This window comes from Glossina fuscipes, unplaced genomic scaffold, assembly GCF_014805625.2.
Source record: "Glossina fuscipes isolate IAEA_lab_2018 unplaced genomic scaffold, Yale_Gfus_2 3, whole genome shotgun sequence".
Lineage (NCBI taxonomy): Eukaryota > Metazoa > Arthropoda > Insecta > Diptera > Glossinidae > Glossina > Glossina fuscipes.
In genome coordinates this window covers 13478166-13489655 of record NW_023998417.1, presented here as the reverse complement: position 1 = coordinate 13489655, position 11490 = coordinate 13478166, and the positions used below count along the sequence as shown (strand labels likewise).

The following is an 11490-nucleotide window of genomic DNA, read 5'->3' as shown; positions in this document are numbered from 1 at the left end:
AATAAAACTTAGTATAAACATTAAACGAATTACTCGCGTTAGAGCGAAAATTTTAATCACTAAAAGACATGCAAAATGCTCGATATGATTAGAACCTACTCCACAATTTGGCCATAAGTTTGCCATTGAAAAATATATGGGTTCCTAAGAGGCCTCAAATTCTGCGATCATCTTAGGTACATTTAAAAAGTGAATGATCTCTATTTCGTGATTCATATCCATTGGCGGTGATATGGAGAACATGGTAAGGCCAACGAATACCTGAAGAAAACTTTACATTTTTGAGGAAACAAACTTCTCGGAGTGAAAGTCCAATGTGCAACTTTAGGCAGAGAAGCTTGCACTCTTTTCCGTAACTGCCAGTCGATTGTGAAGGGAACAGCACTACATACATGTAATATAGGACAATAGCGGTGCTCTGAAAGATGAAGTAATAGAGCGAGAGAGAGACGGTCTTTTTTTGAGTGGATGTCCGCTCTTCATGTAAGACGGCGACACGGTCAGAAAGAAGGGAGTAAAGAAAAGGAAATCGATAAATATTATGCCTTTGCTGCGGCTGCTCATGTCGAAAAAGGCACAAAAGCTGCACAAACCCAAAGTTTCCTTTCTTAACAAGAAATTAACCTCAAAAACTCGTACATGCTCGAGTAGGGCTTGCTTGCTTCCTATGAATTTGATTTTATATACGAATTCTTAAAAATTCTCTTATTTAAAACTTACTGCAATATTTTTTTGTAATTATATACAACAATATTACATATAGATACATTCATACAATTTATATTCGAATTTTTATTATAACAAAACATGTGGACGAAACGTTCTTAGCTAATGATAGCTGTAAGTCTCGTGGGCGTAAAACATTTAGAATCTGAATTATTGTCGGCATGGGCAGTGAAAGTCTCTACTTTGTGTCGACGTGCGAAACAGTTCCACTGACAGTCTTCCTCTCAAGTTCCCATAAAATGCTTATGTTCGCCCTCAATTTCAAGAATTGTGCGAATTGGAGAGAATTGTCAATTCCAAGCTCCGAACTGCTTTGCGGCAAGTAGTCACCAAATTTTATTCGTGTGAGAGAGCTAACGTTGTAGAAGACACCGGAAGTGCAAGGGTGTGATAAATTTGTTTTGTTGATATTCAATAAACGAAAGGCAATTATTCAAGTGAAAGTAAAAATGTACTGAAATTTCTGAAGACATAGATGAAGAAAAGCGATAAATATAGCCAAACATGGCGTCATTTCCACTATATTTAAATCGAAATTGTTGGCACTAAAATTAATAAAATGCTTTAATCGATAATAAGTGATTTTTTTTTTTTTTTTTTTTTTTTGATGAATATTCATCGGAAAGATTTAAATCAATGCGTATGTGTTTATAAAAAAATTTCTAATTTATTTATTTTGATTTTAATTGATGGTAAGCTCGTTTGTATGTTTTATGTTAAATATTTGTTCATTTAAACATAATTTGATAATAAAAATGTGAAATTTATGTATAAAAGAGAAAAAAAAAAAGCTAGTGAAACTTTGTTGTCAAAAATTTTTAAGGAATAAATGAAAATTTTTTGAAAATTTATCTTCGCTTTAAGCCGAATTTTAAATACCTAACATTTGGAGAATAAAGTTAGTTAAAAAGCAGTCCACTTTCATTTCATTTTGTGCTCTTGTTGCACTCATAACACGGTCTCCCTTATTTCCTTACTTTTCCTACTTAAAATGCATTTACTTGCTTCGAATGCTGGTCACATCGACTCACCTCATCCGAATCCCAGCTTATTCCATTTCCACTATCATAAAAAGTCGACAAGATACCTTAACCTGGATAAGATTCCGAATCGATTTACTTAAGCACAAGCGGTCATAGCGGTTTTTCTATCTGAATTCTGAAGTTCGAAGATTTGTTGTGGCAAAGTTGGACATAAAAAGCAAAAGCTTGACATATACGTTCTTTCTCTATGACCAGATTAAGTTTAGAGATGGATCAAGTCCACGATAAGACAGGAAGCACAGATTTCTTATCTTCCGATTAATAAGAAAAAATAACTCGCAGAGCCTTACAAAAGTGAAAATAAAAACAGAACCGATTTGTCGGCCAACTTGGAATACCATATAAAACCAATTTATCAACATTCCCTGATGCAGTGTGACTACGTGAACTAAAACCTGCGAACAGTTTTGCATTTAATCACAGGAGAATTCTAATCATGGAAAACTTCGTACATCTCTTATCTGGTGTCCGTCCATCTATCTTGTTTTTCATCTATTATTATCGACTTTGAAATTTGGCGTTAAATGTCATGTAAACTAAAGTTTACGAATAGATATAGTCGCGGCGTCAGGCGTACCAAACGGACTAAAAGGTATGATAAGACGTTTTGTTTTACTTGTTGACGTAATGATAGAAATTTGCAAATAAAATGCTGAGACAAGCGTGCCCAACACATCAGCCAGTGGGCAAATAATTGGATGAATGCAGACAATCATCGGAAAAATGCAAATGGAATTTTAAATTATCTATCCCGATGGTTAGAAATACTACGCATCCAAAAATCACGTTGGCACTATGTGCTCGCAATTGGTAATAAGGAAAACGTATGTAAATTCGTTTACACGCACAGTTACATAGAGTAGTTAGGTGGCTACTGGTGAAATTTTTTTTAAAAATTTACAAAATCTGATTATATATGTATTTATTTATAATTTCGAGTTTAAAAGAAAACAAACGAAAAAAGCAAATAAAAAAAAACAAAAATCATAATTTAAATGTTTCGCGCTGAGTAAATAAAGTCAGATACGTTAACCCTAAAAAGTATTAAAAACGATTCAAATTCAAATTCATTTCGCTTTTCAATACAAAGTCGTACAAATGTGTTGTAACTCTTTTTCTATGCGTAATCGAGGTAACTTTCTTTTTTTTTTTTTTTTTTTTTTTTTCCTTTTTTTTTATTTTTTTTTTTTTATTATTGCACTCACATGGGGACTCCTAAGGAGTCCAATTATGGTCTATGCGCATGACTTAAGGTTTTCACTTTTTAGGGCTTATGTAACCAGATGAGCATTAATTTATACATGCACGCATGGCATATACGAATGATTACGTATTTACAATTGAAATTTTAGCATATCGTTACCTTTACATTACATAAAATATATTATCGATAATAAAACAAAATGTTATGTTGAATAAGTCGCCGTTAGTTCAACATAATTCATGACATTCAACATTCTGACCTTCTTTTATAAAACTCATTTACACATATGCTCATAATATTTGTATTGTTGTTTGCATTCTGTTCACCAGAGACCTTGATTGCTCTTTATTGCATTTTGAAAAGTAAAGAAAAACAGGTATCATAGACACACACACACAAATAAAATAATAAAAGATAGTTTTAATTTACATTAAGCATTAAAAGTTATAGCACCGCAGAGACCAATATTGTGCACAAATATCGGTATATATATATGTGTGTGTGTGTGTGCATGCAATGTGAAGCACAATTTATTTGCACACTTTACTAATGTGCATTCTATACGCTTGGCATGCGATTCACATGCCGTCTAATACGAAGACTTCAACATGCGAAAGAATTTATTCCTTATTCACCCTTAAATCTACTATAAGATAGCTAGCTATGTGTGTTTCAAGGAACTTAGGCGTAAAGAACTATTGCAGACTGACTATTGAAAAATTTCCAAAACTCCGTAAAAGGCAAATCGGCATTTAATGAAAGAAAAATACGAAGAAAAACCTCAAGGATTGTTAGCTAACTTTCTTATTCTTATCGACGACGAATTTACCAAGAGCTACTCACGTTCAACTAAATAGTGACAAAAATAAGAGAAAAAGTGTTGCTTCACTTTTTATGTGATTCTTGCAAGATTCCTTTCAACTTGACTACAGTACGAGGCTAAAGCAGAATTTATCAGTTATTCGTTGTAATCACGCTTAGCTAATAGCGGGAAGAAGAGGGGCATAGGGATTTCAATAAAATAAAATTAGATTAAGAGACTACGACTTTTGAGTATTCTTAATACGAAAGCACACTACACTTCAAATGTTCATTGAAAACGAAAGCATGGATCGTAGTTGACCATCTATGCGAAAAACGCTTATATGCGCTTGATACGTGAAATTGAGAAATTTGGGGGGAAACATCTAAAAGCAAAAGAAAATTTAGGAAGAATATATTTATATATGGCAAAGAAAGTGGCTGTGGTCAAAATTAAGTAAGCCAAACAGGACGGGAGAAGACGGGACGAATGGAAAAACTCCATTCACACCTGACGCGTAACCTTGTTTTGGCACACTAAGACCTTTGGATTAGAAGAACTTACGCCCACCACCTGCTGTTGCTGCGTTTTAGTAAATCCTTGCTTGTAAAAAGTTGACTCAAATATTTCTTATCTTAATCGCCGTAGCCGTTTAATGAAGATTTGATTGAAAAGACAAGCAAGTAATAGATATGATGTCGATAATAGTTCAATATACGATTTCCTCAGAGGGATTGTGTTCGCATTGAAAAGTTCAATCTTGCTGCAACACTTGCTTCCCTGAAAATGTCTCTCTTCGCTCCGAAATGCAAACAAATAGAAATATAACGAGCCTTTAACATGAATATGTTCATTGAATGAATGAATGAATATACATATGTATGGGCTGCGGAAACACCTTGACTTTGAAAAAGATAAAAATTATAAAATTTTAATCTTTTTGTTATCAATAAATTTTTAAGACTTACAGAGCACACGCATATATCGCGCGCAGTAATGCGCTCGTATTGAACGTGAAAAGAATGCGAATGATTGAAAATTTATGTTACTTATACGACCGCAATTACACACATCTGCCAGAGCAAACAAATCGTGCAAGCAGCACATATAGATAGACACAATGGAATTCGTTCGAAAACGAACGAATACACACACGAACACAATTCGTCGTCGATAAAGCAAGAAGCAGCTTACGAGAGTAAAGAGTGAATAACTCTCAATTTCATGCAATTGCTTTACAATTTTTTTTCTGCTTTTTTGTTCAATCTTGGGAGGGTTATGTCTGTCATTTCAATTGACCGCATATAGCTTGTTCCGCCAATAAAATAGACACCGCCAAGTAACAAGTGCGTATGTATTAGCAGGTGTATATCTATATATTTATAATAGTTTGTTGTTGTTGTTGTTGTTGGAAATGGTAATGATTGATTTTAAGACATTGCTTTTGGTTAAGCCAAGTATAAAAATCGTGGTCAATAGAAATATAATAATTATTCGCAATTGTTTATTCATTCAGGCCAGTACACGATTGGGCAGTAAAAGTAACGTGTCGTAGTGTTACAGGATTTTTACGTACACACTTACGCACTCTAAGGCACACTTAAATAGAGAAAATGTCTGCATATAAATTTATGATCCTCGGGGCTCTTTTGAGTCTGCATCTGTTCACAGCCTTGACAAGTGCGGTAAACATAAAAGATATTATTGATGAAGAGCATGAGAAATGTGAGAGCGGTAGCGATGATATGGCTTGCGTTAAAGTGAGAGCCATGAAATTTATAGACACAGTAATCAGCAAAGATAATTATAAGGTGAGACAACAATCAACAATGGTACATTAATTACGGCGTGCAACAACTAATACTAAAACTTTTTTTTATTACGTTTCCAGATCTCTGATATAGCCGTGCAATCCAATGGTTATTCAACTTCGGCTGAGAGTTCACGTTCAGAAAAAAATGATTTCTTCGATATCGTTGAGCAGTACTTACAAGGTCACGATATTACAATGGACTTGCCTTTGGCAGAAGCTAAAGTGACGGTTTCCTCCCGTAATTTGGCACAAGATGAATTAAACTTTACTGTCAATTTTGCGGGCGATAGTGATGTTGTCGAAGGCAAGGGTAAGAAGGGAAACTTCTTCAAGAAGGGTGTGTTACCAATACAATTTGTGCAACAGAGGCAATCATGTTAATAAATGGTTCATTCTTTGATTTGATCTTTAAGGCAAGAAGAAGCGTTTGCGCAAACTAGCCATGCCCATTATGGTATTGATTTTGCTGAAGGCAATCACCGTTATACCCATGGCTATTGGTATTTTGAAGATTAAGGCTTTAAATGCCTTAGGCTTGGGCTTCTTATCGTTTATTGTCTCGGTTGGTTTGGCCATTTTCCAATTATGCAAGAAGGTAAGAAAAACTAAAATTCCTATCTACTTTTAGGCGACTGTCTCATGTTAAATTGAAAGTGGGAAAGAGAGAGTGAATGAGAGAGAGAGAAAGAGAGAGAGAGAGAGAGAGAGATTAAGAGAGAAAGAGAGATATGGAATGAGAAGAAGCTGTAAAAGATAGTAAAAAGATTGTACAAATTATCAAAGCTTAAACCAAAGTAATACGCGAGAACTGCTACCAAAAACTAACAAACCAAAAAAATTTTATTTAAATTTATAAAGAATGAGTAAAAACAATTGATAGGTAAACAAATGAAGAAAACCAAGGTAAGTAAACGATATTGTAAGGAAATGCATTGAACTTATGTTATATAACTGCTAACCTAAGGCATGTAACTAAACTTTTCGAATTTTTTTTTTTTTTTTTTGCGTTATACAGAAACAATATTTGGCTCTCATAATCAGCTCTCATCTCCCTTCCCTCTGCTCCCATATATGTTTATTGAACAATGATTGCCCGAACACCCCCATCTTATTGCTATCATTAAAGCAATATTTGTTTTTTTTTTTTTTTTTTTTTGTTTTTCATCTTTAGATTGCCAGCTCAGAACATCACACAGCGCACATAACGGCTCACGGTCCTTGGGATGGACGCTCCCTTAATCCTAAGTTACAATTAGAGCAATATGAAATGATACCTGCCGCCCACAACTTGGCCTACAATGCTTATATTTAATAAATACAAAAACAAAACAAACGTCGTCTACAATAAAGTTTACACACATCGCAAATCTGATAAGCTTAGTGTTAGTAAATTATATAGGCTTACATTACGTAATAAAGTACCTACAAGTCCCAAATATTCCAAATACAACAAGGTCGAAGCGTAGAGTACTATACATAATTCCAAAGAGTCCACACAAAAAAAAGTAATGCAATTATTACTCAGTTTATTTATTTAAATATAATTTAGGAAATTCTGTTTATTTATGTACTTATTTATGTATTTATTTATTTATGTTTTTTTTGTTTTTTTTTTTTTTTTTGCCAAAAATCTATGTAAAAAGCTTTTTAGGGACTATCGCGAGATTTCCTTAATGGAAAAACTAAACAAAAAAAAAAGGGGAAAAAATAATTGAATTTCATTTTCCAACACAAATAAAGATACGAAAAAAATCTTTTATCTTTAATATTGTAGTGTTGAAAGTAAATACATACACAAATTATAATGACAACATTCAAGCATTGGTTTTTATAAAGCGTTCGAAGCGCACGAATTCTCTGTACACTGTCCAAATGTATCATCAATTGAGTTTGGATTTCATACGATTGATTGGGTTTTGTTTACGGTTTGATGATCAGTTTCACGAAATGGTAGTGCAAACGAGTCCTCGTCGTCTCGTTTGTAACACCTACTCCCAGTCGAATCAGTTGAAAATCAGCCGAACCGCCGATGTATTGCTGAAATCGCTATTAGTTACGTCTTTCAAGCAAAGCATCAATCACTCCATGTGGACGGTTGTGATGCCTCCAAGTTGCTTGACATAGATTCATCTCTTATCAGCTTGTCTCTCCATCCTAAGTCTGTCCACGCATTCTTGTTTTCAAGCTACAGGTCGTAATTTTCGGATAATTTTGATAAAAGTCTTGTCCGCTGACGTATTTTGGCCCAATGATGAACACTATTGAAGATGATTCGGATCGAATCACTTTTCGACCTTCCCCTATATAACGCTTTATCCCGAATTGTGTTGGCAATAGCAACAAGGCTCGTTAAGACGCACATCATTTTCATGATTCTTTCGACTGCTATCGAAAATTGATTATATATATCGTCCCAGCAATATTTGCAAGAACTCTGCGGAAAAAACTTTCAAATTCCAGCTTGATTTTGTATTGCACAGTAATGAACGTAAACATTCTAAGATTGAATTGATTGAACCTGAATTTAAAAACCAATAAAAGCTGCGTAAATATGTTCATGCTATTGCTAGGTTATTACGTTCGATGAAATTACCTCACGTCCCCAAAGGTAAGCAGAAGACCAAAAAAGTTTCTTTATAATAATCAGTTAAAAATATTAAAAACAGTTTATTTAAAGTTTAGTAGAACACAGTTTAGGAAAGCAAAAAAAAAAAAAAACATTTTTTTTCTCTCAACTTTTCACTGACAGATGATAATTAATTTTACGAAAGGTCTGAATTGATTACGTTTATCATTCTTATCGTACGTATTCTTACATCATATAAATTGCGTACATTTTGTACGTTTCAGTAAAGGACGAATCTTTGCTTTGCTTCAATTGCAAGTAGCCTTGAAATTGCTCTCGCTGTTCTAGTTTCCGTGAAATATTTCTCCTTTATGTGCAGCTCGTCATAAACAACATAAATTATATCTCGTGCGAATAATTAAAACTAAATTTGCCCCTTTTTTAGCTGTCGGTTCGTATAAACAGTAAAATGAGCCCTTATAAGCCCTACATGAGGATTTCGACTGATTCCGTTCAAACAACAGGGAAATGTTTTAATTAAATGCACGTTGACATAACTGAATGAATGAATGAATATGTAAAAGAGGGCCAAACATACTTACACATGAAGAGGCTGATGGGAAGTGTTTGAGCAACACAGTGAATATTTATGGCATTATTGGCATGTAATTAAGGCAAAGCATGTCGATCAATAAGCGACAATTTCAATTACGTCATATTTAAAAAGATTCGTGAAAGTTATTCACATAAATTTGTGTTAATGTAAAAAGCCAGTCATTCGTTATGTAATTTATGCCTTCATGCGGATACGTGCAAAGGGTGTCCAGAAACATACTTTGCTTCTCTAGCAAAAGAAACATTTTTTTTTAATAGCGATATAAAGCGATCTAGGTTTAGGAATATTTGTTAATATATGCTATTAAGCGGCAAGTCCAGGGATTCATTATTGGAAAGAACTGCAGAAAATTTCAAAAGTTGGTTGCATTGCGGGGAGCTGTCTTCGGTAAAAGTTTGCAAATTGACTGCTGCTTGTTTCCAACAGAGTTTAGATTTACTTCGCAGGGCGCTGTCGCTATTAAATTCCTCTTGAGCATTGTGTTGACAGATACTAACCGAAAAGCACGGACTTCAAGCCAGTTCTTAAACTTAACAAACGTCACGTTAAGGTTTTGTATTAAAAGGTAGCCCTCTAGATGTTATCAGCGACGTTTAACTCATTTGACATGCGTCTGATATTTGACATAAGTAATTTTAGATCGCATCTTTTCTTCGGTAATCTTAAAATAACGGGAATATTACATTTTTCTTTGACAGCATAAGACGATGCCCTGCTTTTGCTTTCAAATCATATTACGATAAATTTAAAATGACAATTCATTTCGAGACACCCACTGTGCATTTATACATTTTTCGATTTTTAAAACTTATCATCATTTAATGGCTTAGCATAATTAATCTCAACTTTTAGTTTTAATTCGTGAAAGAATTTGTGTAAGAAAAGCAGTAAAATGGCGGATAATATCCAAGACAATTTCAGACATACTTGTCTAATTGAAATGTAAATTATTCCATATATGAAAAGATAGAAGAGATTATAAGCGGAGAATTAAATTGTGTTAAGCAAATTAAAGGAATTTTCTCCCCTAGAGCCATACCATGAAAGGCTTGAACAAATACCGATGAATTGCTTCAGTTTTTTTTTTTTTTTTTTTAATCTTATTTTGTTGTCCGCAAATACACTCCCAACGACGACATCTCTTTCTCCTTCCTTTAAAAATACCGTCATACAAATGGAGGAGTGCATAAAAATCCCGGATAGCGCGCTCAATAGCAGAAAGGGGTGGGAAACACCAAATAAACGCCGCCATCGGTCGGACCGTAAATGACTTCCGCTTGCCGCTTGCCGCTTTCCCTAATTTTTACGGGTATCGACAAAGAGTTCAATCTGCCTGCTACATGCCTCAATTATCTCTAAAAGGTTGTCGTCAAGGCCGAAAGCATGTCAAAAGTCGATTCATCCTTTAAAGTCGTATATCCAACATGGAATTCGGTAGACAAACTTCTTGCTTCCCGATCGACTTTTAGACTTTTGCCGTGTACACAGCTTATTTTTCAGTTGTCGCTTCAGCAGTATTGCCTCCCGTAAGTTCCTAAAGCATCGCATGACGAATATGCACTTTTTCATTCCGTCGCAACGGTTTAAAAAAACGCGCAACACACAGAGCAATTGTCAGAAGACTGAGTAATTGGCCTTTTATCAATATAGTGAAAGCAATAACTCATTCATCCGGTCCAGGCATAGTTAAACTCTAGCTAACCTGGTTCGAGGACTATTTATGACTCGAGCTAACAGTTTACGGTATACTGACAGCCTTGTCAAACAATAATTTACTTCTATAAGAATGCGACGAATACTAAGAAAAGAAAGTCGTTTGTCTTCTGCTGCTTTGCGAATCCGAAATATTTCCTATTCTTCATTACGCATACGCGTACGTTGGACTCAATAAAATATACAAGACTATCAGTCGTTGTAAGTTCGTACAGAGCGAACAAGCAGCTAAAAGATGTATCTTGGAAAGACATTTTGAAGTATCGATCTCTTAACCCATTACGTGTAAAATTAATTCATCTAAAGAAACCAAGTATCTCTACAAAAGAATCACGTTCAACATATCGGGAGATGCATTTAAACCGTGTTACATCATTTCGGCATTCCGTCTCAAGGACGAGGATTTCATCAATGCTTTCAGGCTCGCAATTTGCTGCTCTAGTCTATGCCTATCCTATCCTATAATTAGTCGTTTTTCTCCCTTTTTCCCCGTTATATTTGCTTGTTTATACTTATTATTACATAGCGCACACTGTTTAATTGTTCGGAAAATTATTTTGTTTTTGCCCATCACTGGATCTAATTGTACTTTTTCACAGCCAAGTGCACACTTGGACCACATTTTCAGAAGATTTTAAGAAGATTGGTTTGATTCTGCAGACTAGCTTTTGTTCAACCCCGTATCGGATACGGAAAGTCAAGCAAAAAACAAATTATTGAACGTGGATCAAGAAGGTGTCTCGACAGAAGACCCTGCGAAAACTTGTTTACGACATTTCGTTTCGACAATTTAGATATTGGAGATGTACCGCAAGCTAGGAGGCCAATTGAAGCTGATGAAGACAAAATAAAAGGGATTAACTGATGCATGTCGACGAATAACAATCCGTACGATCGCCGAGAGATTGCGTTTATCTAATTCGAACGTTCATTTTGACCAAAAAGAGATGAAATGACTTCCCGAACAATCTAATAATTAAACCATTTTATATCCTCTGAATTTGCGA

The 11490-nt window shown here is 34.6% G+C and overlaps 1 protein-coding gene across 2 annotated transcripts; it reads left to right on the top strand.

Annotated features, from left to right (window-relative positions):
- The first annotated feature begins 5249 nt into the window (after positions 1-5249).
- On the top strand, positions 5250-7136 carry LOC119634631. Of its 2 annotated transcripts, none has more exons than XM_038028893.1 (4): positions 5250-5586; positions 5667-5898; positions 6002-6183; positions 6760-7136. In XM_038028893.1, exons 1-4 carry the CDS (start codon positions 5389-5391, stop codon positions 6898-6900), a joined length of 753 nt encoding a protein of 250 aa, XP_037884821.1. In that variant the 5' UTR covers positions 5250-5388; the 3' UTR covers positions 6901-7136. The 2 variants fall into 2 exon arrangements, with proteins under 2 accessions (XP_037884821.1, XP_037884820.1); XM_038028892.1 differs by having other exon boundaries at positions 5253-5586; positions 5667-5925; positions 6760-7128.
- Positions 7137-11490: the final 4354 nt, after the last annotated feature.